Here is a 27,984-nt window from a genome sequence, read left to right as displayed (position 1 = left end):
GTGGAGAAGATGACAGCCCTGCATTTGCACCATTTAGTGCAACATGGACCACATGAATGGGTAGTGCCATGACATTCTCTCAACCTTTCCTACTGCCATCTGGCTTAAGTTATGGTGAGATCAGCCCGTGGCAGCCAGGAACCCTGCACACTTTCTGCATGGCAGTTCCTTGTACAGCAGAACCAGAGCTGATCTTCTGCATTATGAACTTTCCACTGCCCTCAGGTTTTCCTCTTTTTTGCATATAACTGAATCCACTCACTTGTTAAAGACAGTTTCAAAAATGCAAAGCAAGTTAGATTTTCCTTTAATAAGATTTTATGGGAATAGAACAATGTTTTTTCAAAATTCTTCTGTCTTGTTTTTCTCCTAGACAAAAATAAAGCACAAATTTTGCTTGTTTTGCTGCAGAGGTCTCACCAAGGTCTTACATGTTATGCTCCTCTTTTGAATGGTATCTTTCAGAGTGCTGGGTTTTGCATATTGTAGGCAATTGGATTTCTGAAAATCTAGCTTTCACTTTGCCAGCTGAACATAGATAAGAATGGATATTTTCTCAAGTAATTGTGAAATTTCTAATTTACGATCAAGAAGTGCTATTTCATCACTTCTTGTAATTTCCTGAAATTTAGCAGGATGTTTGGCAAAAAAAAAATGTATGCAATGATTTCATAAGAAAACAGAAGAAAAATTGACAATATTTCTATTTTGCAAAAAATATCTCCTTTCTTTACATTACTGAAAAATGCCAAGTGGATTTGCAGAATGTTATGACAAAATAACAAAAAAAGCAAAAGATGACTTCTTTCTTTGAGCAGACGTAACACCTTATATGTTACTTCTGTCATTGAAAAAAGAAAATATCATTTTCCAGTGTAAAGTTTGTTGTTTTTTTTTCAAGAGAAAAAAATATATCTTTAGAGCTTTTAAAATGACATCCTAAAAAAGTCACTTCATCTTTACAATAAATTGACAAATGCTGCTATGGGGCGTATAATAGTTGAGGAAAATTGTGATAGGAAAAACTAGATGTATTTTATTTGAGGAATTTTCATTTGCTGCTCTCCTTTCTATTTTATTTCTCCCTATAAAATACCATTTCTTCTTTCTAATTAATTTTTCTTTATTTTAATTTCTCTTAGAATCTTTTCATTCATGTTGTTGTGGGGAATAAGGATGTGGAGTTAGAATACAAAAATCAGAAGCCAGAGAGTTTATAGGGAACAGTACAATTTAGTCTTTTTGCATTCCCACTTTCTTTCACCTTCTCTCCTTTCAGATTTCCTATGAAGTGCCCCAACATTTACCTGGCAGATCTCATAGTATTTGCTACTACCTTTACTGTTCTCAAGAAAGACAACACAAGGCTCAGAGGCCCTGCATAGGTCCTGTGCAGAGCCCCACTTTACTATTAGATTGTGACTTGCAACTGAGGCTTAGAGTTTAAATCAGTATTTATTTATTTAGTACACTGAAGTATAATACTCCTATCTCAGTTCCATATATACAGTCCAGATTGTTCAGTGCATATAATATACAGAAACTTCCATTTATGACTAGTGGGATTCTAAAATTTTAATCCTAAATAAGTTTTGTGTTAAAATTATGAAAAGTTTAAGGCAATGTCAGTCAAAATGAGTACGTTTTAGCATTCAGTGCATAATGAACTATTCTTGACTTATACCATGTTAAAATGGAAAAGAATCAAACCTGTGTGTGTATAATCACTACCTATATTTTGTTTGAAAATCTTTTCTGAGTGGTTGCCTTCCTCTTTTTTTTCTGCTTCTCAGTTTTCCACCTCAGCTTTGGCACCTCCTTATTATTTTACAAAGTAAATCGTGGTGTTACAGTACCAGCTGGTTGAAACCAGCTGCTGCCTGAGTCATGTAGTAAGAACCCATCTCTGACTGGAACTAATCACATATTTGATCCAAGAATGAATCCTGAAATCATTCTTGAAATTGTGTGTCTTTAGAACATAATACAATGATGCCACTGGGTGGCTCTTTAAGATTCTTTTAGACATCTTTAAATAGTTTTGAGCATACCAAGAATATGCTGCAATAGTAAACAGAAGGTCTGCTAGTCTGTAGTGGTCACTTGACTAGTAATTTGGTATGTCACATTATAGTAAATGCAGAAGCAGGATCTGCACCCAAATAAGCAAGTTGTCTTTGCATTCCTTTTTATTAAATGAAAGACTCAATTTCTCTTAATTATTTTTGAAATAATAAAGTTATATTCTGTGGAAGCATTGTGTTCCATTTATATTTAGTTTTCCACAAAGTTGTTTTCATTTGAATTGTGTAGATAATACGACATTTATTAAGACTGCTGAAATACTTATCTGATATTTTCCTCCTGTTACAACTTTTTAGTTTTCTGCAACATTGTACTTCAGAAATTAAAATTATATACACAGAATTTAAGTAAATCAAATTTCATCTCTTTTTGTTAAAACTTCCATAAATATAATTTTAACCTTGGAATTGAGGACTGCTTGTGTATTTATTTCCTTTTTTTTTTTTTTTTAACTTAACAGGTGCAATGGATGTAGAAGAAAGGAATCGCCAAATGAAAATGAGCAAGTACAAACAGGTAGCAGGATCAGATTCCAGGCTGGAACAAGATTATCATTCTAAGGCAAGGGAGTTTTGTTTTGAAAAGCGACAAAATATACTAAACTGAAATATCCAACATCCTTTTAGAAAGTAATAGATGAGTGGCAGGTTTTTTCTTCAGTAAAAGTTTCTTGTGTGTCTATAATAAAATTTTTGGAAATGTGCAGCAAAACAATACACAGTGTTCTTGATTATTAAAATTTAAGAAGACTAAGTTAAAGCAAATGAAATAGGCAGTGTAAATATCCATTGAAAGGAACAATAGTTCCATGATTTAAAAACTCAAAGAGAAGTAAAAAAGATGTTTTTTGAGTGACAGATGGAATGAACCCTATTGAAACTTGTTCATGGCTTTCACATAGTTGAACAAAGAGTTTTTTTGATCTATTGAAAACTGGAAGATGCAGCGTTAGTTACTTGTTACAATTAGCACTTGGAAAGGTATTTTATACACCAACAAAAGCTTTCCCCCCAGATGTGGCAGTTTTCCAAGAAGCTGAATCTCTATGTAGTAATATAACCTTAAATATACTGTCCAAAATTTCCTGCTATCTGGAACAGGGTCATGTCATATAGACTGTGTTAATTAAAATAATCAAGATATTTTCAATTTAAACTTCTATTATGCAAAAATAATTTAGTGTCCTCTGAAAGACTTCATTAATTGAGGTCAGATCGTAAGTGGAAAACACGAGACTTCTGACCTATAAAAGCGGGTTGAGGAAGAGAAGTCTGTTTTAGACTTTTATTTTCAGGGTATAGTTCCTTGCTCCCAGTATTGGCAAAGCTGCTGTAAAATGAGATATTTATTATTTGAAGGCAAAGAAATTGTCAAATTTATTAAGTATTATTGGTTTTGAAGAAAATGTGACTAATACCCTTGTTATAATTACTTTTTAGAATATACATTTCAGTGCGGGAAAATAGAGGAAGAACTTTAGCAAAGCCCATTTCAAAATGAAAAACTCTGTTAACGAAAATAGAATTGACAAAGAACCCTCAAAACTGTGAAAATGGCTTAAAATACTTTAAAACTCTTTAGATGTGCTGCATGATTTTTTGGGTTTTTACATTTGTAGTTTTTACTATGCAAGGCACAGGAATGTTTATTAACGCATGGGAGGGACTTGGTATAATGTCGTGTTTAGATGTTTCTTTTGACACCTATAGCAAAATTATTTTCATGTGTTTCTATATTGTGGGCTTTGAAAGGTGTTACCTTTTAGAGATGAGAATAACACTGTGAGCAGACCTTATCGTAAGTGTTGTGATTGTATGTACCACAAAAATATGACTTTATGTATTGTATGTATAACCAGATTTTAATTTAATCTGCTGATTTTCCTGCTCCCTCTATGCTTGACTGAAATATGAGTCAGAAGTAGGACTGGTGTGGAGAAAATGGGTTCTCATGTGAAGGAGCTGGATAGAATATAACTACCTAAGGAAGTATTTACTATCTTTGTTTTTCCATTTCACCTACACCATATTATTGGGCCTCACTCTACATCTTTTATATTTTTAATTAAAATTTTAACTTCAGTATTATTGGAATGTATTAAAGAGGAAAATTATAAATGGAATTATTTTATGAATATGGTGATTTATTTATTGCACACATCAAACAAAATGTCTCCAGAAATAAACAGTTAATTTACTCTTCTGCCAAAGTGTAGTTTCAGTACTTGAAAATGAGTTATTTATTCTATCAATGAACTTGCGGAACTAGACACTGAGTATTTGTATATATGTATTAAATCAAAATTCATTCTTAAAACTGTGTAGTTTTAAAGTCATATGAGAACCATAACTCTCTTAAGCATATGAGTCTTCACTCTTTTACTACCACTGCTTCAATTCCCCTTAATTAAGTTCTTATATTATCTAGAGAGAGAAAAATGAGTAAGTACAATTTATCTATCTGGGTTCTACAAAAATTCTTCTGGAATCATGAACTGAAACACATATGTCAAATGCTGACTGAAATCTCATGTGCAGTATACAGTGACTTTGGTTTTTTAAACCTGTCAACTGGCACAAACAGGCAATGAAGCATGCCACACATGAGAAAAATGTCATTAAGTAGACATTAAGCCACATTCAGGAGAACTAGCACATGGAATTTTCTTTTACTTTTCTGTGCTATAATTTTTTCTTTAAATGGAAATCAACAGCAACTATGTGTCCCTCATGATTACTTTGAGTTAAGAAAAAAATATCCTTCATTGCTGAAAAAGCAAAGGCTATAAAAACAGAAGTTGTATTAAATATTAAAATATTAAAGAAGACATCCTGTATTATACCTCTCTAACTTTGTTCTACCTCTAGAAGTCAATACTAGAGGCTTTAGAGGAAGTTACATACCCTTCTGTGGTGCATAGTTATAACAATAAGAAGCTTGTGGGAAAAGTTTACTTCCAGACCTCGGTATTCTTAGAAGCTGCTGAAATAGGAAATTGATTTTCCCCTCATATTTTTTTCCTCATGATTCATAAAATTGCAGGTTGTATTTTTATTATTCTTATACATGCCTTGTATTTGGAACAATGTTATTCTGCTTTCATAATGTTTTGTATACATTAGCTTGGCAGGTAATGCAGTGTGTAAAGGAGTTATTTCTTTAAATAACATCTTTCAGAAGCTGCTGAAGTATGACTTTAGGGCAGATATAGGGAAAGCAGGCAATATATTTATTTTTATATAATGTTTACAACTAAGCAGACATGAGATGAAAAACATTGTGGGCACTAAGGATTAGGTATTGGAACAACGATTTCTGCTTATTGAGTACCAGGAGACTTGTACTAAATAGGATATATACCAAAGTCTGAATTGTGGCGCTGATAGAAGCTGACACAGAAGTAAACCTGAATTCTGGAAATACAGAAAAAATCACAGTAGCACAAGAGTATTCCACCAGAGACAAAATTAACCATTTACCATGCTGATTTGTGTAATTTTCCTCAAGGATCTTTCAATGTCTGGTCTATTGTTTTGCATAAAAACTAAGCTTCCCAATTCTAAAGTGTTTAATCAAGATGCACTGTGAAGAGGAAAGGGCCATGATGGGAACTGATGAGCCCCATGCTAGATTCACATTGTTCACATTTGGTTGAACTGACTTTTGAAGTCAGTTCTCAAACTACCTCATCAAACCTCTCTGAGCCTCTCTGCCTTGCTGAGCCCTGATAGTGCTATGTTTGGTGGGAAAGCCTTCCCCTGGCCTTCCACTGCTGCTCAGATTCAGGAAGCCTTGCTGACAAACGAAGGATGAAGGGTGTGAGAAATCATGCTGCTCCTCTCTCCTTGCCCCATGACTAGAACTTGGCCAGTGGATCATCTGAGGAGAGTTGAAATGCTTTGCTGCTACTGAGAAAAATGAGAGAGGATACTTCTTGTATGTGGAATCCTAGAAGTGTTTGCAAACAGTGTGAAGTTTGCAGTCAAATGTAGAATCAAGAGAGAATTCCATCAACTCAGGCTATATTAGTTACTTCAAAAAATCTGGTCACTACAAGCATAAAATGTCAAACGAAAGGATTTATGTAGGAGTTGGAATAGTGAAAAACCATGGCTTTCTTTAGGAATAAAGGTAAAAAAGAGACAGGCTACTAGCTGACACACATTTAAACTTCAAAGTATCTTGAGACTCATTTTATTTGTTTTATTAGGAGAAAATAATGACCTACAAAAAGGCAGAGAAATCCAGTTACTTAATATAGCAATTAGTAATAGTCAGTAATGTAGTAATTAGGAACATACTATGTTAGAGCAACAAGGAATAAAGTAGGGATAAAAGAGGTAAAAGACCAGATAAAACCTGAAATTTTTGCTGAACAAACTTATTTAGACTTATAAAGAGTACATCAAATAAACAATTATACAGAACATCAAAGAGGATTTCTCAACTCCACCTCTAATGATTCATATTGATGATAAGACTGAAACTTCCTGCATCATCAGATGCATGTAAAGCTGCAGTTCCCAATAATCAATAACCACAATACAAGTTCAATATAGAAGCGTAATTCTCAGTGTTTGGTGTATGAAACTAGTACTATTAGGCATACTAGCATACTGCTTTATGATCTTCTAAACTGATGACAAGACCAAGACAAATTAAACTATGGAAAAGAAGAGTCAAGCACGTGCTCAGTTCACTGGAGTAGTGTAGATGCAGCTGAAATGCTCTTGGAGCGTGCAGACACTGAACAGCTGCAGTTCTTCAGACTGAGACACTTTGGTTCAGCAATGAATCAAGTAACACCTTGTGGGTTACCTGTGTGAGAGAATGTGCAAAAGGTAAGAGCTGTAACACTGGAGGTGGAAGAGGCTGAATTTGAATACCTCAGAAGCAGATCTCAATTCTCATTCTTGCAATATGCAAAAGTGTCCAAGAGCTGCCTTTTTCCTCTGAAACCTGCAGTAAATAGTTGTGTCATTGTTACAGCTACATCTGGTATCCTCTGATTGGTGCTGTTGATTGAAACCTTTGATTTGATGATGTTTTGGGAATGCCCTTGTCTTCTCCTTAAAGATCAAAGCAGAGCAGCAAAGATTGCTAGCAGAAGCACTTGTCACTTTTCTTCTTGAAACCCTTGTGGAGTTGAACAAACATCCAAGCTAAAGAGATGTTGACATCATTGATAATTTACTGCGCATAAGCTGTATTTGATTTATGTTGGGTTTATATTAGCAATTATTTTAGAGTTTGGGAGTTCTGGGAAGATCATGATATGCCCAGTAATAATTTGATAATTTCTAATAATTATGAATATACATCTTTGATCCTGTAATTGTTTCTTACAACTTCTGTTGTGAAGGATGTAAAGAGAAATATTCAAAATATTGAGTACAAAATGGAGGCTTTGTTAGATATCCATATTCCCTCAAAACAGTGCATAAATTGTTTTGTATACATTTCTATTTAACATACCAGTTAAATTTTAAAAATTTAAATATCTGGATAAAACTTGGAAAGACAAAATAATTAGAATGGACCTTTGCTGAAGAATAATTAAGAAGTCAAAGCTAACATGGATAAGACCACACACAAATATTCAATGCAGTAAATTTTTATAGAATACCTGTTCAACTAAGGACCTAACTAGTAGAATTTGATAAATTTACAAATGGGAATATCTGTGTGTAGTTTTATGGGTTTCCTTCATCTTCCCCTTGCCACTTCTGCTCAGATAAGCTCTTTGCTTCAGGAAAGAAACCAAACACCAATTAGACTAACAAAAAATTTCCCAGGTGAGGAAACTTTTCAGTTATTGGCTGTTCCATGTCTTTTGTACTTTCCTATGGAGTAATCAGTATTTGTACTTTTGGGCTGGAAACTTGGTGGCTCAACCAGCTCTCTGGTCTGGAATGACATGTTGTGTCACTCCCAACAGCCTTTGAGTGCTCAGGTTACACAATCAGTCATGCTCATGTGTGATATGTAAGGAATTTTAATTCTCAATGCAGAGTCTCTCTGCCCCATAGTGCTGATAACATTTATATTTCCAATCAAGTATTTTATTGTAAAAATATAGCTAGATGAAATAAATTCAGAATTTTAGAACTAAGCTCTATATACAGGGTAATGTAGAAAGCATATTTTCTTTAATTTCTATTTTATCAGACTGTATTTTGCTGATGTGTTAAAAGTCATTTAGTGACTTTGAATATAAATGTGGATTGCTGTGATTTCTAGTACTTCCTTCTTTAGTCAAAGATGTGCAAATCCTCAGAAAATATTTCTGCTGCTGTCGTTTTTCATTTAACTCAAGCTCTCGTTAATTTATCTTGGCTTTGATAATCTTCTAATTTATTTTTTTTAATCTTGAGTATCCGTGTCTCTATTAGAAATTTAATGTATTTTAAATGTAATAGTGTGGTTAACAAAAATAATGCAGTTAACAAAAATACTGCATTCATATATGATATTTGTGGCTGAAATATAAACATCTGAAAGACTGATACTGGCTGTCTTTATCTGTCAGCAGGTACTTTCTGTTGTCACCCATTTTCTTAGTTTTTGTGTAAGCTTCTATTGCTAATCATATATTTAGAAAGCTGAGGTTAAATACCTTATAGAATGTTCTGAAAGTACCTTATAATTTTACAACAAATCTGAAAGAGAAAAAATGACTCCTGAAAGTAAAAAAATAAACCCATCAGTCTATTTTGGCTCTGAATTTTTATTTTTTATTGGAGTCTATTGAAAAAAAAAAGGGCTTTTCAATGGCAGAAAATTATCTTTTTCCATTAAAAAGAAAACACAAAAAACCCTAAGTGTAACACAAGTCTTGTGTTCTACTCTTACAGCAATGAGTTAAATATTCTTTTGAAAAAAGCAAGTATTTTTAAGAAAAAAATTGCTTTATCAAACACGTATATATCAAATACACAGCAAGACAAAAAGATATACAAAAAGATTTCTGCCAAAGGCAGATTTGATTGAGTATTCACATTTTAAAATCACTTCTATGATATTTTGATTAACTTCCAACCAGAACAATCACTGTTATTTATTTTAAATCCTTTTATCCTTTTTGTAATAGAAGATATTTTCCTTTCAGAACTGCTTTGTATAGACAAGTGAATTGCTAAACTGTTGGTCTTTTGGTTCAGAGTGGCTGTTTTTTCATATTAAACTCAATATTTCTGTTTACAGTTTTTATCTGCATTTAAGCTGTAAAATTCCAAGATGCTACTGAATTGAGTAACAATTAATGAGTAACAAATGCTGTGGCTATGCTTGAATTAACTATCTAAGTTGTTCTGAAACTGATGTTATGCTGATAATAAATGGGACAATCTACAAAAACAAGACAAAAATTAACTGGGAAATATGTACTAAATATCTGGATGCCAAAGTGTGACATTCAAAAATAGAGAATATATAAATTTAATTGAATTGCTGCAACAGTCAGGGAGCTCTAAGAAATGTGAATGGTAATCTGTGATACCACATATCACACCAAACTGCAGCTTGTGCTACTTAATCCTGTGCCAGGCAGAATAGATGCAAAAAGAATATTATTCCCATTTGAAATATAACAAGGGTAGAGCAATGGCTCCATGATAGAAACATGTTTTTTAGATCAATTTGCTAGGCTATTGACCTTGAAACATCAAAGAAAACACGGCACGCACTTAGGATGGACCTGAAGTCTCAGTGCAGTGTCTGTATGGATCCTGCTTAAATGTGTAGGATTCTAAATGAATCATAGAATCATAGAACTGTAGAATGGTTTGGGTTGGAAGGGTTGTTAAAGATCATCTACTCCCAACCTCCCTGCCATGGGGGGTTGACTAGGTCAGGTTGCTCCAAGCCCCATCAAGCCTGACTTTGAACACTTCCAGGGATGGGGCACCCACAACTGTTTCAGTGCTTCATCACCCTCACAGTAAATAATTTCTTCCTTATGTCTAAATGTACACTCTTTCAGGGAAAAACCATTACTCCTTGTCCTAAAAAGCCATTACTCCTTGTAAAAAAATCCCTCTCCAGCTTTCTTGTAGGCCTGCTTTAGGCACTGAGTGCTGCTAGAAGGTCTCCCTGGAGACTTCTTTTCTCCAGGCTGAAGAAGCAGAACCTTGTCTGCTTCACAGGGGATGGTTCAGAAGGCACCAGGCACTACCAGACTTAGAAGCAGGAGAGCTGGCTGGCCCCTCACCTCACACACCCCCTGCCCTGCCCAGCTCTCCTGCCCTGCAGCAGCTTGAGGAGGTGCTCCTGGGATGGCCACTGGTGTTGCTCCCCGTGGTTCAGCTGGGCATGCCTTAGATGAAGGATTTGCCCAGAGTTTACTGTTGTTATTTGTAATTCTTACTACAATGTTGAGGCCAGTAAAGTGGTTTTAGCAGTGTGGATGTTTTCTTCACTTCTGGGGGTGCACTCTTTGTTCAATGGGTTGGTTTTCTTTGATAGCACCCCAAAAATTATCAGTACAAATGTTTATGAACCTTTTTCCCAACAATAGGTATGTGCTTTTGAGGAATTTTTGCCAGCTGTCATAAAATAAAGTTATGTGTGCCTATTAGATTTTCTTGAGGCATTGTGGGGTTTTGATTTTTTTAAAGTATCTTAATTAAATGATCTCTTACAGTTAATTTTCATGATATAATAGTGACTTTAAGCATCTGTTCTGCAAATATTTCATATGAAGGATCTGGGGAGAGGTAGCACACCACCATTATTCTGAAAAAGGTGGTTGTGCACAATGGAGCTAATCAAAGAAGGTTCAGTATCTCGGAGTCTCAGCATAGGGAGGTTTTTTTGTAAAGCCTTAATGTCTTCAGCAACACTTCTAGAGAGAATGTAACAAAAACACGAAACTACCTCTGTGTCCTTTCTAACCTCTGGTATTTCTGACTGTCATTTCTGGGAAGTAGACTCTTTGCTTAGAAGAACTAATATTGTTTAGTCTTGGGTAATAGAATATTTTCTTTAGTCATATGTCAGAAGGAATACTATCCTCCTTCTGCAGAGAGAAATCATTGTTTTACAAGAGTTTTCACTGACTGTCTGGAATTAGTGAATAATAACAGGAAATAACAAGAAAAAAAAAGCAGTTAAAAAATTTAATCCTTCCTTCTGAACAGACTAATGATGTATCCAAACCGTGTTCATTTTTGTTATGCAAAGAGTAATTATTACATCAAACTTATTCCATATTATTATTTCTAGAGTAGAAAATGTAATTTTAATGAAATTTTAAACAATTTAAATAAACAAAATATCTTTTTTTTTTAATTTCACTAAAAGAACATCTTGTCCTAAATATTTGCCTTGAAAAAAATATATATACACACACATCTCTCTCTCTCTCTCTATATATATATATATATTTCATCTAAGAACCTCAACTATCATGATGAAAAGATTGGAAATTATGTTTCTTCCAGAGTCAGATTATGTCGAGAGGAAAAATTAATCTATCATACAGGCAAACATATGCAATTTTGTCCTGAAGTTCAGCTTGTCTTATCACAGTAAAATTTATCTGATATATCCTTTTTCTTCAAACTATGTAAAATCTCTAAAGGATGTTATATTTGCTGCATTATATAGAGCATCTTAGATATGTTAATTTCTGAGAACTAGGATGCGTAATTCTGTTTCTGTTCTCTCTTGAGTGACACATGCAGTCACATAAAGAACAATTCTGATAATTTGTGTACTTCTGCAGTTTAATCTGAAACAACTAGCTAATTAGTAATATCTACAGTTTAGTCAGAATATGATTTCTGAAAACAAAATTCAAAACACTATGACATAGTGTTCTGTATCTGAGGCGAAAATGTAAATTCAATTCTGATTAATAGGCTGACTTTCAGTTTCAAGAATTGTGAAAAAGCAACAAACTGTGTTTCCTTTCCCTCATCTCACCTAGTTTCTACTCACATTAGTTTAGGAAATGCAATGCTAATGCTATTCTAAGAAAACATCTGTAAATGAAAATAACTTTAAGGACTTCAATTATTCTAAAAATTCATAGACATTAAAGATCTTCAAAAATGTTTACAGAAGTTTTTTATCCCAGAATAGTACCTGATATATGTACCTGTCTTATACAGTTTCAATTGAATTTTTTGGTTTGTTTATTTTCCACAAATGTTACATATTACTATCTTAGTATTAAAGTGGTTTACATGGTAAAGATGAAGTTGTAAGTAATGTTAATAGGTATTACATATTTTCTGTAAAATTGAATTCAAATTAACCTTACAAGTAAGCAAAGCGGTAAATCATTATAGTATTTATAATGAGATATGAGAGACATAAGTAATACATGTTTTCTAATTACTCCCTCTTTGAGAACCGAAACTCAATGACTGAAGAGAAAAACAGAGAGTTCGGTTTTTCTGATCTGTAGAAGCAGTTTGCATGCTCAGGATCTCCCTGCAGGTTTTTTTCTGCTAGTTGCAATATAATGAGGGTAAAGTTGCTGAGGATATACATTTTAGAGAAAATAATGTCTTCTAAGAAGTTTAAATTGCCTATGGAGGGATGAGGCAATGGTGGTATCTATATCTTGCAGATTTATTTTTCCTTTAGCTAGATGTGGATCATCAGAGAATTTGCAGAAAAGTTATCAGCTGAGCTGATATATTTTTTATTGTACAGGGATCTTCCAAGATATATCCTAATAATCAGTGAAAACAAGAGATTAAGAAAAAAACTTATGTGACGTCCCCTCAAATCATGCTTGATTTTGGAGGCTATCCTTTGATATCTATGGATTTAAGGACTTAAAAAGTGCAATCATAAATATATAAAGATATATTTATAACCTGTTCTTGAGCAATTGTGTCTTTAGGCACTTCTGCCTACAGAACTCACCAGATGGTCATGTATCAATCCAGCTGTTCTCTTCAGCATGAATTCCTTTGAAGGTGCCGTGTACCAGGACAAATTTGGTGAAAGGCATATTTAAATGTTACATAGCGAAAGTAGGATTAAGGGGAAAGTTCATATCTCTGTTCTCAAGCCATCAGGCATGCTGAAATACTTAACAGGCTTTTGGGGTAAAACAAAATGTCATGAAACAGAAATTCTGTGATAAGAAAAGATGGCTGCCTTATTATTTTTTTTTCACTTGTTTTTGTTTTCATGAGACCAAAGGACTGAAAACAAATTATGGAAATGCAATTTTAAATTCAGGTTGATGCATAAAAAATATGCATAAAATGCATATTGTTTGATTTCCTATCTTGCATTTGCAAAGTAACGTCTCAAAGAAACCCAAACAGGGTAGAACAATCAGAGATATTAGATGATTTTTTAAAACAGAAATCCTGCCTTGTTACTCTCTTTGAAAAATAAGCTGTTGACTGGATGGCAGGACTGTATGAAGTGCAAGAGATTTTGAGAGCAGTGGTAACAGAAATGGCATGTGAATCACTTAAAGAACATAAATACAGGAAGCATGCTTTGATTCATGTTGTCCAATGTAAGTAGGGTGTACTAGAGTTGGAAGATCAAAAAGGAGCAGAAAAAGAAGAGTTATCACTGAAATTGAACCCACTGAACAAGTGAGTTAACTGTAGGCTCACCAATTAGTCCAACAAACATGAGGAAGTTCACCAGGAAATAAAGCACTGGAGATACCATTAAATGCAATTGCACAGTAAATTGTGAAACCCTGGACACTTGTGTTTTTATAACCACCCTGACTTGAACAGCTCATACTTTTGACATGAACAGTGTCCATGATGCATCTTCAGGAGATTTGACATAGTGTTCTGGATTAGTAAAGGATAGCTGATCTCTACTTTAAATACGTTTTCTTCCTTCTATATGACTGCCAAGAAGTTATGTATGGCAATCAAAAAGATGATGGGGAGTTTGTGAGGTACATGTGAGTTTATTACCTGCCATCATATAGCCAGACTGTGGACCCATTTCACTGAAGTGAAACTTAGTGACTGACTTTGCCCTGTTTTAAATAGCAGTTAAAATTCAGGATGAGATCAGCAGTATGAAAGGGAACTTGGATGGCAAATGTTTCAAATAAACCTTAGAAAGAGCTTTGTTTTATTTCCCATTTTGTATACTTACCTAAATTAATATCAGAAAAGGAGGACTTTTTGTTGGAGATCCTTCTACTCTTAATTCTCATTTAAGAGTTCTTCTTTTGAACCTCTTCTTTATTTGCCTTCCTTATGTAGACTCATATTTCTTCAAGATCTTTGCCTTTTTGAAACACTTTTGGGAATATTCTGGCTACAGGAAAGCATTCTGTCGTTCACCTATAATTTGTTCAGGCATGTTGGAATCATCAGATCTTGTAGTAAGGTGAAGTCTATCCACAGGACACATAAGATTTTCTATTCCTTCCAATTTATATAGTCAATTATAGCTGTTTTTCCCTAGCTGTATGCTGTACCTGGATCTTGCTTTTACCTGTCAGAATCAATTAGAACCATAGAAAAGGTTGTCTTACTTTACTAATAGAAAGTAGTTATCTTCACTTTTAAAGATGTCGAGTTATGTGGTACATGAGGCATACCACCAAAGGACTCGGTGCTGTAGCCTCTTGGTACTATGAAATGTCATGTCCCGGTGTCCTGTTTCAATTATTTGATGATTTGATGTAGAAGCTCTCTCCATAAGTAGTGACTTTGAGGTAGCTTTTGATGAGAAATTATGAGACACCTGCTTGGTCAGTATTAACTGTATATTTTCACTCAATGTGTAACACATCTTGGATTGCCATTTAAGAATTTTTGAGGTGATGCTTATAACTATTCCTCTGTTGGTTTACTTATCTTCATCTTAAACAAGAGGTTTTCACCCACTGTGTTTTTAATAGAGGAGATGGGATTTTAAACAATGTCAATGTGATTTTGAACAGTCTTTAGAATAATGTGGTAACTCTATATATTGCAGCAGAAAGTTTGCCATGCTCTCTTCTTTCAAAATTTTTAAAATTTGGTCCTGAAGTAAAGTAAGATTAAATAATAATACTTAGTTCCCTAGACTTAATGAAGCTATCTTTGTGAATTAATTCTGCATTAATAACAGCTTGATTTCAGTGCAGATGCTAGTGTGGTTGAAATTAGAGGTTGCCTTATATTTCAAAAGTCATATTGTATGAAAAAACCATCAGAGTAAAAGATTATCTAGTGACATAAGACAGTTTTGAAACCGACTGCAGGAAGATATTTGTTTTGTAAGAAGTGAAATTTTTTGACAAGCTAATTCTCAAGCTCACTAAATGACCCAAATGCCCAAGAGCTGCCTTACTGCTTCCTAATTTACCAAATATTTACAGGTTCTGTAAGTTCTCTTGATGTAATGTCAGAATATTTTCTAGTGCTGTCCTATATTTATTTAATATGTGCACATTAGGAGTCCTTAAAAAAATGTCACCATATGCCAGCATATGTGAAGTGCATGATTTTTTGTCTTTTGATTTGACTTGCCTCCAGACTACTTCCCTCTAGATTTCCAGTTGTCATGATACATAGACATGATACATTGGTGGCTTCTGCATTACTGCTGCACTTGCAGTTTCTTCTTCAGCTCCTGGATCACCCTGACCCGTGGGATGACAGACTAATTTGGGTTGGAGGGCACCTCAGGAACTGTTTCTTGTGAGCCCTAGCAGGGGTCGGAAGTAAGGTCAGCTGTGAGATCAGTACAAGTTGCTCAGGGCTTTACCCAGTAAGGTCTTGAAAACATTCAAGGAAACTGCACAACTTCTCTGGGCAACTTGATCCATTGCTTCACTGTACCTCTTGTAAAAATGTGCCTACTTACACTGGTCAGAGCTGCTTGTGAATGGCTCTGTCTTTTTTACATCTTCTCCTGTATGATCTGATAAACTGCTGTTAGATACTCCTGTAGCCATCACTTCTCCAGGCAGAACAAGCCCAACTCCCTCAGCCATCTTAGTGGCCTTCCAATAAACTCAATCTAGTTTATTGATGTCATTGTTGTACTTTGGGCCTCAAAACTGCTTTACAATATTGTAGATGTGAGCTAATGACTGCTGAGTAACCACTCTTGATCTACTCGTTATATTCAAGTCAGTATAACCAAGGCTGCCCCTCTTTGCTGTCAAGGCCCACTGCTGACTCAATCTCTTTCCTTGTTCAGTTTTCCTTCATTAATTTAGCAGTAGGATGCTGTTTGCTTAATCCCATAGTGAAATCAAGTTTTAGGAACTCCTTTGTAAGACTGCATACGTGAGCACTTGTTAGTGAAATGGATAGAATAGATGGCACATAACCACAAAGATGTGAGAACTCTTGAAGTAGGCTCTTTTCACATGTTTAGCAAAAATATGGATATTCATTTTTGCTGATACGTCAATTGGTGGCCTAACTTTACTGTAAATTATGATGGTTTAGAAGGTGGGTTTTGCAAATCGGGTTTTGCAAATCAGGTTTTGCAAAACAGTCAGTTCTTTTTATCCAAGGTAGAAGTGGATTGGAATGTTCTGACTAATGAGGAAAAAAATTATGTATGATAAGGAATGGGAGTGAGAAGTGGATATATAGACAGTCACTGTACATCCAGCTAGATTTACTGGTCCAGGCACTGTACTGCTCCTAATTAAAAACTTCATATGTAGCTCTCTCTTTTATGTTAATGCAAGACAAGAATACCAAGAGTGCAATAGAACCAGGCTCAGGAAATCAAAGGGTGTTTAATGCAAAGCAAGAACTGGCTGAGAGTTGGAACAGTTCTGGAGAACAGAGTTGCAACATTGCAAATAGGACTCATCAGAAGCAAAATTTAGGGTTAAAGAAGCATGACCCAAGATTTAGAAATAAAAAGAAGGAAGATGGGACAGGATGCAAGACTGCAAAGCAGAAGCCAGGATCAGCACTCAAGAATGAGTCTAAGGTAGAACTGACTGTAACTCCATGTTGAATAGCTCAAGGCAACTGTGGAGCTCATTATATGCCTCACACAAGAGCAGTTCAAGAATTAATCTCTTCAGGGACAGTCCTTATATCTCCCAGGGGACACCTGTATGCTGTGTGATAGCTAAAACAGGGCTGGCAGAGGCAGACCTGGCTAGCTGTATCTCAAGTGCCTTGATGGATCTTGACAAGAGTGACACAGATTATTGAGTTAGCTAAGGATGAATTACAGGCAAGGGCATCATAGCCTTCTTCTTGGTTTGTGTGTATGCAAACTGCAGATATTCTCTCTGTGTATTCATTTGTATACGGTATTTTGTAAAAATGTCTCTGAATGTTTTGCTTTATATAAATGTAATGTCATTGTTGCAATTATTACTAAGTATTTGGTTTTCCTTTTAATGGCAGACTTCATTAGGCAGCCATTAACAAAGGTTTTAGAAAGAATCAAACAATCAAATAACATTCATTTAAATGATGTGTGGTAACTAAAATTTGCAATGCCTTTAGAGGCTGTGAACTTGCACCAAAAGCTACATTTGAAATTATAGAACATTTCATACAATTGCTGTGCTCTGGCTGCTCAAGAGCTTTTGTCAGTGAGGCAAAGAACTATTGAAATAGTCCAGAATGCTTTTTTAATATTCTGGTAGCAGCACAATGGACAATTGTTGGAAACATCTTCCCAACATTTTGATCAGTAAAAACATTGACCAGATTTGCATGTCCCTGTGTAAATGCTAGCAAATACAAACTGATGAGTAGACTATAAAAAAAAAAAAAGAAAAATGATGTAAGATAGAAAGATGGTTAGAAATCACTGACAATTTCAATTGCCTGGACACCTGCATGACTATATAGTCCAAGATGGAAGACTGGTAACAATAGATTAAAGCAACATGAAATACTTTAAAACTCCCCTTGAATTAGAAGTTCCAAAACAGTTTCTTTGCAGAAATAAGAGCATCAGTATCAGAGGAGCTGTTGCTCTATGTGGCTTTTCAGCCACATAGACATATTGATAGTTCACCAAGAGGTAAAAATGTTTGCGAGGGTTGTTGTATAAGGAAGCAGAGCAGGTATTTGCTTTTCAGCTTTAATAAGTATGAATTCATCACTACAGGGCAGTAATCTCTTGCAATGAAAAGACACAGGCACTAACACCTAACTATCCTTTTGTTAAGGTCTCCAGCTGATTATTTTACTAATGCAGAGGAAAATGATCTTGGAAACTTTAGAACTTGTTTGATAGAATCCATAATAATGCAATTTTTCTCATTCTTCAACATGGCAAAATAGGACAAAATCATCTTACTATTAAAAATACAAAAGCATCTTTTAATCAACCCCTCTGCTTGCAGCAGACTTCCTATTATTGAAACAGCTTGAAGACTCTGAGTATTGTTACTGCTTTATGGGTCATAAAGTCCAGAATGCTGCCTATATTGTATGAGTCTTGATTGGGTTGGAAATGAAAATTTAACCTTATTCCAGCAAAAGAGGCATATATTTCCAGCACGAGGAAAGCCAGGAGACAATTTTCCTTCTGCTGTGGCTGGTATTTAAAAAACAAAAAAATGTGAAAGAAACTTTTTAATTAACCTGCGTGATGGGCAGGTACATGTCAACACAGCCTGGGCCTCCTGATTGTCCATACAAGGGGAGCTATGGAGCTCCCTTATTGTCCATGTTTTCTCCTGAGGGAAATGGGAGCACACAGGACAGCTGCTGGAGCTGATGATCCAAATCTGTGGCCATGCTGCAGCCTGAATCCAGCCATGGAGGCTGCAGTTCCCTGGCTGTGTGCATTCAGATGGCACAAACCCTACATCACAGAATGTAGGGATGGCAGTGGAGAGGGATGGTATCAGTGTTTCAGATATAATTGGTGGATGGCACTTGGTTAAAAATTATATTTTCAATCCAGTAGTTGATCTTCTCATACAGTTGGTGACATTTAGGAAAAAAAAAGTGAAATTTGCAAAAAGAAAGAAAGGAAGTATGTGACATATATGAAGATGTGATGCCTTGGGGCAACTTTAGCCACACAAATACTGAAAAAGCAATAGCACAAAACTGAATAAATTGTTACATTTTACAGTCACAGTATACGACATGAAAGAACTGAATACTTTTTAAAAATCAATTTTTGCACAGTGGAAATGCCATTTTACTTTTGAGGCAGGCAGCAAAAGAGCACTTCAGAAATGGCTGTATATAGAATTGCAATTTAAGAAGCAGATGCAAAACTGAAATGCCAGCATGGCTTCTGTCAGAGAAGCAGTATGATTCCCTTAGTCTTCTGTGCTGCAGTTATTGAAACACTAATATGCAATACACTACTGTAATCCATTTCCTAAACAAAATTAAGTCAGATATAAGGTCAAAAGTAGACCTTATCAGCAGAATAAAGAGCAATTTGGAGCAGAACTAATGAATGAATATGAGATATCTGAGCTTCGTCCAGCAAGAAAGACAATTTAATTTCACTTTACTAGATGTTACTGTGGTAGGCAGCTAGCAGATGCCAAGACTGTAACTCAGACAATGGATAAATAAAATCTTAAAAAAAATTGTATATTCAGATATTCAGATTTAATTAAAGGTTCAGCTATACTTCCCAATTTTCAACCTAAAATATCCTGAAGCTGTAAGGGTCACATAATATTTCTGTACCATCTGACCCAATTAAAAACATTTGATGGGAATACATACATACATACAACTGAGAAAAAAAAGAGACAAGGTAATGATTTGATGATCGTTTTTCACATTATATTTCTTAAATTATTTACCTTTAAGTGTTTTTCTTGCCAAGGCAATTTTCAATCTTCACTCATATTACTAGATTATTACTATTACATTGGCTTTAAAAAAAAAAATCAAACAACCAAACCATGATAAGTTTGTTCTATTTATGGAAAAGTTTGATTTGTTATATACAGCACATTGCTATGAAAAGTATATTTTAAGAACTGACATTCCCCAGGTGTGGAAATGAAACAGAGAAAATCAAAACCATAGGTTTTTGAAACTTTATGTACTGCAGAGTGACTCTGTAGAATAACTTTGTGGAATGCTGATACAGTTTGCCACTTTATGTTGCTTGCATTTATTTCATTCAGAAGGGCTCATTTCCATAGACTGCTGGGCAAGATCAGTGTGGGATCTGCAGGCTGAGGTCTGTTATTCTATGAATCATCACAAGTAATTATCTATCCCCTAATTGCAACAATTCCATCGATGATTTACGTCTGACACTGTGGCCCACCTTACTTCCCCAAAGGAGGGCCATGCTATGCCTGCCGTGCTGGTGATGTGCCTGGCCCAGGGTCAGTAACCACTGTCAGTAGGACAGATGTTCATACAGGCATTTACATCTCGGCTGGACATTAGCTTGGTGGGAGCCAATGGCAGTGTATCCTTGTCAGCAAAGGGCTTGGGATGGCAATTACATCTGCCTGGGAGCCTTGGCCAGTGCTGGAGGCCTGAGGGCAGCTCTGCGTTGCCTTTCCATAGTGTGTGGTGGTAGCCCAGTAAGCCAGGCTGTACTTCCCAGTCTTGGTAGCTTTAGGCTAAATCAACGCAAACTGCTTTCACAACTTTGTCTTCAATGCAAAATGATCACAGGGAAGGTTAGGTGGGGGGAATGGAATAGCTACAATCAGTATATACACATTTAACTTGGCATAATTATTTTCTTCTTCTCTGAAGGGCTATGTAGCTCTTTTAAAAGGACTTGATGAAAAAGAACACTGCTTTTATTCTGGTATAATGTTCAACTATCTCTGATGATCAGGACAGCTGCTTAATCATTGCTTTTATGTTCCCAAATGAATATATCAGTTATAATATGTACTGTGTCCTTTATCAAGTAAATGATATCAATAAAACCAGTCAGTAAATATTAAAACTTTTGAACGTTATAATCACAAAGATACTCTGTGAGTTTATGGGTGGCTAAGTGCACTTTCACACATAAAGGTTGGGGAGGACTTGAGTGTTTGTTGATGAACACAAATACCATAAATTAGTACAGTCAGGAAAACAGTTGCAGAATGTAAACCCGTTTTCGTAAGTGTGGAGTTCAGGCTGTGCTTGGTCACCCTCTGCAGCAGGGGTACAGTCTAACCTGCATGAGCATTTTTTCTTGTTTTTATTTAATTTCCCTGTCTTGAAATGAGCAAAATAATTTACTAGTTCTAAGCATAAAAATAATTTATGATGAATAGGCACTGAAATGTTATTCTGAAATGCAATTGAGATACTGCACAATCTTTCAGAATATTTCCCAGTTTAACATTCCTTGTAAGAGAACAGAAACAAATTTTCTGTGTACTTCATGAAAGACAGTTCTAAAACTATAAAAAAGCACCAAATTTCATAGCCAAACCTTGTCTTCTGCAGTACTACACAGATCTTCCACTTTTTTTTTCTTCAGATGGCTGAATGATGTTGCTACCCCCAAAATTTCAACAAGCCACTGATGTGTTAGGCACATTATTTTCTCCCCTTGTTTTCTATCAGTCCTGTCTGTTCTGCTCTTCATATATTTCCACACTGTCTTATTTCTAAACAATTACCTTGTGTTCATTGACAATTCATGTTGCAGTACTATTTTTCTGAAAAGATTATCAGTAGTAGCCCATCAGATTTCTGTATACACAGAAATGTCTGTATATGAAGAGAAGAGGGAAAAATATCTTTCTACTATTTATTATATTTGTATATAGTGCAGTGCAGAGTGGCACAGACTTAATTTAGAGCTAACGTGTAAGAAGGACAAATAGCCATCATATTTTGTTCAGATCTAACCTGTATACCACTGCACAATACTGTATGTTGTATGGGCTTACTGATAATCAACAGTCACCTGACAGTTCCATGTTTGGTATTTACTGTTTATAAGCTCAAATACCTTTGTAATCCTTTAGTTTCTGAGGCACATGTACATTTTCCCTACAAATTATCTCTGGTCCTGTGCCATCCTTTCAGGTTTCCGAGCAGTTCAGTTTGCACAGCTACATCATCGCTTTGTCTTTTGATTTGATATTCTCATCTACTTATTTACTTGGGAAAAAAAAATTAACATTTGTCAATTAGAAGTTCTTGTAAACAGGCTAGGCCCCAAAAGAGACACGTACTCTAGATAGCATGCAACACATTCTGTCTTGTGTTTAATCTTTCATGAGATCAGCAATCATAGGCAAGTCACTAATCTCTCTGCTTTCCTTTCTGCACTGGTGAAACAGTTGTGGTAAGAATATTCAATGATGGTTTAGATGTCTTTGCTAAGCTTTATGAAACTTTTGAATGTGCTGGAAGTTTTGCACAAGTCACTCTATGGTTGAACCTGAGGAGCTAATTACTTGAATGGGATAGCAAAGCAAGTAAAATTAATAGAAACCAAGACATAACATATTCTGTATCAGTTAAAAACTTCATTATAAAAGTTCAGGCAATGTAGTGACTAAGGCAGTTTAGATAGCATCAGGGACCAGCTCCACAGCTGATTTGTGGTAGCGTGTCACTGACAACATCTGTATCTTTGTCCCTTCCCTCTTGCAGTATCGGTCAGGGCGGGATCCTCATCGAGGCTCAGACAATGTTTCCAATAAGTCTTCTGACAGCGATGTCAGCGATGTCTCCGCTGTGTCACGGACAAGCAGCGCTTCACGTTTCAGCAGCACGAGCTACATGTCCGTCCAGTCTGAGCGTCCAAGAGGAAACAAGAAAATAAGGTGAGCACAATGAGCTGTAGTGCCAGCTACAGCTGTGTAATTTGTGTAACTGAACACTTATTGATATGTGTATTTGAAATTAACATTTTGCCTAGAATGAAATTTGCAGGGAATTTCCAAAATACTGGTTTAAACTTCTTTTGCATTTTGTGCTTTTTGAAGTCTTCATGGAATTTGTTTTTAGCCAAGTTTTGTCATCTTGGGTTATGTAGCATACACTAAAATAACAAAGATATGCTGTCAGCAAGCATTAGACACACTTAGATTTACACTTTCTGAAAACCGTTTTGTAAAATAATATGGCTGAAAACACAGTTTAACTGGAAAATTTGTGCCAGCAGAGGTATCTGAGCTGCTGAACTTTGATAGACCTGATCAATTTATTTAATACTTACACTAATCCAATTTAGGTGTACACTGTAAGTGTACAACTGTTGAACTGCTCTTCAACAAGACATACATTGTGTATCTGTGACCAAACCACAGTATGTTCTTTGCACCTTGTGTGCACTCACAGAAGCTTTGGCTTTCACTTGATGCACAAGTGAAAGATAATTTTTCTCGAAGGTGCAACCCACCTCCATCACCTATATTAATTCTCAGAAAATTGTCCTCTTGAGAGAAATAGTGTGTTTGAAAAAATTGTTTAAGCGTCTGCGTATATGAGCGTTGTTAGGACCATATTGTTTCTTTCACACAGTTCTGTATACATTTCTAAATGTGATGTGTTGCCATGCTTATTTGTGTTGCTTATTTGAAGAAGGACTTACTTTCTCCTAGGAAAATGTTCCTAGAGCCTAGAAAGATCTCTAGTTTAGGCTGGACCCTTAGCCAGCATGATTTACCTTATGACTGTTTTCATCCTTTAGTTTTTATTTCATTTCTTTTGCGTTTCCTTTTTTCATGCATGCTCTTCTCCATGACCTTAACTTTAATTTATTGTTTTCTTTTTCTTTTTGCATGCCTTTTTCAATTTTTGTTGACCTCAGAAGGACAAGGGATATAGAGGGAAAAAAAGAGGGAGGGCTGGAAGGGGATGAACAAGATGAAGTATTTCCTGAGGAGGAAGAAAAAGTGGAGGAGGAGGAGGAGGCAAAAGCAAAGGAGCAAGAAATTAATGAAAAAGGGGAAGGGCAAGAGGTGACAGAAAACTGTGATAAGGAGGAGATCAAAGAATCAGGGCATGATGAAAAAGCTCAAGAAGACCAAGCTGAGGAAGGGAAAGAGGATGACAGGTAAAATATACTTCTGTTTCTATAGACCTATTTTTCTGCCTCCAAGACCCTATTTGTCTTTCCTTTTTATTCCTTTTGCTTGCTTATTACCTATGCTCTCTGCAGCTTTTTTTTTGTTTTGTTTTGCTTTCTGTCATGATGCTTTCATATTTAATTAAGTTTCACTCTCAACTTCAATGAGCTTGTTATGCATACCAAATGATGCAGCACGCCAACTTGACTCATTAATATTCATGCAACTACAGCATACTATTTTTTTAATTGGTTTAGACCACAATTTGGGTTTGACTATAATAAACAGTAGGAATTGTAGAATTCCTTATTGTATTTCATGCTTGAATTATCATTTCAGGGAAAATCTTTTGTTGAGTGATATCTCATCAATATAAAAATTACTTTCATTTATGACCATACTAAAGAAGACAATATAGATTTTTATTTTTTTTTACTAATCCTCTTTGGATAGGTTGATAAACTGTGCATAGTGGTTGACAATCAGTGTCAAAGCAGAATCTTCCTATTTTCTTTCATTTGTTCACTGTGAATAACAGTCAAGCATTGCTGGATGGTGGAGTGGTCATGCACCTTTGCCGCTGTATTGTATCCAGAAACATTTCAGCACAACTGACTCTGGTTTTATCAGATAATATTCTAGAATTATACATTTTACAATGAGTCCTTAAAACCATATAAATTTATGACATTTTGTATTGCAAAATCCATGTAAATTGCATTGAGAGAAATACAATATTCCTTCTTTATTCATTAGCAAAAAACGAGTTTCAGATTTGATGAATATTCTTGAAACCCTTCTCACACAAGAATGGCAGAAAATCTCAGAAAAATATACTTTCTTTTATCTTACCAATTCTAAACTACCTCTAAATAACTTATGCCTGTAAAACTCTGCTCATACACATTAGGGTAAGCACAGAGCACTCTATGGAAATCCACTCTCTTTCTTTGCTACCAGCTTACGTGTGTACATGCGGGGGCTGCTCATAATCACTTCATCATCAAAAATTACCTTGTTAAGGATAAGTCATACCTCTTGATATTACTGTTCTTATATACTTTATGAGTAATGGTAATAGTCACACTAAGGTCTTCAATCTGCTGAGATCACAGTTGGGTTCAATGTAACTTAAATGACCATGAAGACAGATACCCATCACAATTCATCCCATGACTATTTTAAAGAGTACCTCAGCACAATAAACTGCATTAGCTTTTGGAGCACTGGAGCACATTAAATCAATTCATCTTTTTTGGCAGAAGTAGCTGCAGCATCAGATTTTTCTTCATTAAACCTTGTAAAACTAAACCTTGGCATATGGTTGACCTATAGGGAAATCATAATTGTGTTCCTTCTTGGCAACACATGTTAGTAAACAGAAAGCATCACTCAAGCTTTGCTGTTGAGTATTCAGTATTCACAGTTCCCTGACATTATTTCTTATTCCAGCTCCCCGATGATATCAGGGACAAAAAATAATAATTAACAATTTTTACTGCAGGTAATCTGTTTAAGACTTCCCTAAATCTTAACCTCCATTTTTTTAAATATCAATCCTAAGCATTAATTCTGATACTCACAGTAGTTTTATCATGTGAGTACACAGCAATTATAATCACAGAGCACGATTTCACTGTTGAAATACTGTAGAAAAACACAATCTCTGTTCCAAGGACATAGAGTCTATATCATGAAATAACGTATGAGTTCAAAAGGGGAAGCACAGAAGAACTAAGAGATGTTCCACATGACAGCATGACCCAGTTACAGCACTGGGTTAGGGACATCTTGACGATAGAGAATGCTAAGGGGAGATTGGACCAAAGAAAACAAGATGGCTTTGTGAATGTTTCTAGACAGGTCTTTTCACGCATTCCAGGCAATGAGGAGAAAACATGAGGTGCTTACTAAAAATATACCAAGTGGATGATGGGGCAAGTCTGATGAGCAGCAGGAGCTGATCTTTCAGTCTTGAATGAGAGAAAATAAATATGACAAGAAACAAATGCTAAAATACTGGGAAAAAAAAGATTAATTATGTAGAACTGGATAAAAGAGAGTATAACTTTTTACTGACGTATGGAGAAAGATGGCACAGCCAAATAGGAAGGCTATGAAACTTAATCTTTCTGCCAGTATCCTAGAAGGGGTTATTGGATAAATTGTCAGGGCTGGAGAAAAGAACTGCAGTGGCTGTCATTTGAAATGGTGAGAATGGACAAAGCAAGTATCTGTGTGGGTGGGCAGAAAGGGTAGAAATGTGAAATGCAAAGCATGTGCAAGTCACAAAGTTTTGCTGTGCATTGGAAGGAACCAGTAACATCCCATGTGAAGAAAGGAAGTGAATGCTAAAGGACAGTAGAAGGACTAGAGCTGATTAAGTAGGAAGATGATACAATCGAGAAAGGAGAATTTGTAGTGGAAAAAGTCATCTGGCATGTAATTTTGTAAAGTCACTCAAAGATTCAAGAAACAGAGTGCAGGATATAGTTTTAAGTAATGTATTTCTTCAGACACAAACCCTTCCTAATGCTTCATGCCCTTTGTTCCCCTACCATTGTTAGGTAAAAAGATTAATTTCAAATCCACTTTTTATTTCTTTTTTTGTATCATTCAATAAAAAAAAAATCTTTAAAAATTTAATTTGTAGGTTTTAAAACTGATTCCTGGTGCATATTTCGTCCTCAGTTTTTCATTAAAATTTAATTTTAGTATTGCAGATTTTATGGGCCTTCCACTGTGATTGCAGCTATTAACCGTTAAATGCAGTGTTTTGTAAAGCTGGAAGAAAAAGCATGTCAATTCAATTTGGGCAAGCTCCTTCACAGGGGTGGAAGCAATATTCTGATAAAAATATCAAAAACTGTGCAAAAGACAACATCAAGAATCCATTTTCAACATGTATGTGCTCTTTGGTTTCTTAAAGATGTTTCAGAATGATTCCAATTATTGCTTTAACTATATTACTGCATGAAAGAAGTTAATTGTGCCTAACCTTTCTAGCAAAAAAGGCTGTATGTTTGAAGAGAAAACTGCAGCCTGAGACTCTTTCCTCATTGCATGATTGGTCTTCTAGGAAAATTGCAGTACAGGAAATCTGTGCTCCCAATAGCTGTAGATAAAAATATAGATAAATAGATAAATACATAAAATTCACACACTGTCATTTCTACCATGGAGGGGGAGAGAATTTGGGCCCAGTTATGTCAATGTTCTTGTAGTTTTTCAGGGAAAACAGGCCAGCATGCAGTGTCCTGCATCTCTCAACCAAATGTGTTGGTCTAACGATTTTTTCATCATTACAACAAAGTGACCTTGCCATTCCTGGGATGAGAATGGCAGGTTGCAGTGCAATACTTTTCAGCTGCAAAATGTTTCATTATTCAGGCAGTTTGGGGTGGATATCATGCACTGGGTCCTTGAGCAAAACCCAGCAACTTTATCTTGTGTCTCTCTAACATAACTCTTCTGCATACTTATGACTAGATTGCTACTCTGTGTATCTAAAATCAAAGGACCTAAAATAAAGATTTTTTCAGTAAGATTTTCTTAGTATTATTGGGCTAGGTTGAGTCTGTTAAGAGTTTATGACAAATTCTTGTCCCATTTGAAGCATAGATTCAAAGCCACTACTTTTTATGCCAGCTTTTTAACTTTAGTATTCTACAGCAAGGCAAATCTTCAAAAGCTATAAATTCATATAGCTAGTGAGTCTCTACCAAGATGGTCAGTAATTTGGCCATTTTTTTTTACATTTTCATAGATGACATGCAGAAGAAAATTAGCTATAACTTCTGGAGAAATATTATGGAAAAGTATGCAAAAGATCAATGGTTAAGAAAGGAATTATATGAATTCATATATTTGTTGTGAAATCTTTACAGAGAATTGAATACAAATAATTTAAGAAATCTAGCAAAGTCAGCTGTTTCTCAGTTATTTGTCACCATCTATCAAGCCCTTGGAGACCTTTTTTTCTGCTACTTTGGAGTAAG

The 27,984-nt window shown here is 35.4% G+C and overlaps 1 protein-coding gene across 22 annotated transcripts in view; it reads left to right on the top strand.

The window, feature by feature from the left end:
- RIMS2 (regulating synaptic membrane exocytosis 2) overlaps nucleotides 1-27,984 on the top strand; it is a 451,223-nt gene that overhangs the window by 354,273 nt on the left and 68,966 nt on the right. For 11 of the 22 annotated variants that reach the window (XM_064646989.1, XM_064646998.1, XM_064647024.1 and 8 more), the window contains 2 exons: nucleotides 2,546-2,646; nucleotides 22,566-22,738. The exons of 10 other annotated variants lie outside the window; for them this stretch is intronic. In XM_064646989.1, coding sequence (XP_064503059.1) covers nucleotides 2,546-2,646; nucleotides 22,566-22,738 — 274 coding nt within the window. Of the gene's footprint in view, nucleotides 1-2,545; nucleotides 2,647-22,565; nucleotides 22,739-23,727; nucleotides 23,974-27,984 lie in introns of all 22 variants that reach the window. One more of the 22 variants, XM_064646980.1, reaches the window with a different exon arrangement.

This window comes from Pseudopipra pipra, chromosome 1 (genome assembly GCF_036250125.1).
Source record: "Pseudopipra pipra isolate bDixPip1 chromosome 1, bDixPip1.hap1, whole genome shotgun sequence".
NCBI lineage: Eukaryota > Metazoa > Chordata > Aves > Passeriformes > Pipridae > Pseudopipra > Pseudopipra pipra.
This window is presented reverse-complemented; position numbering and strand designations above follow the sequence as displayed.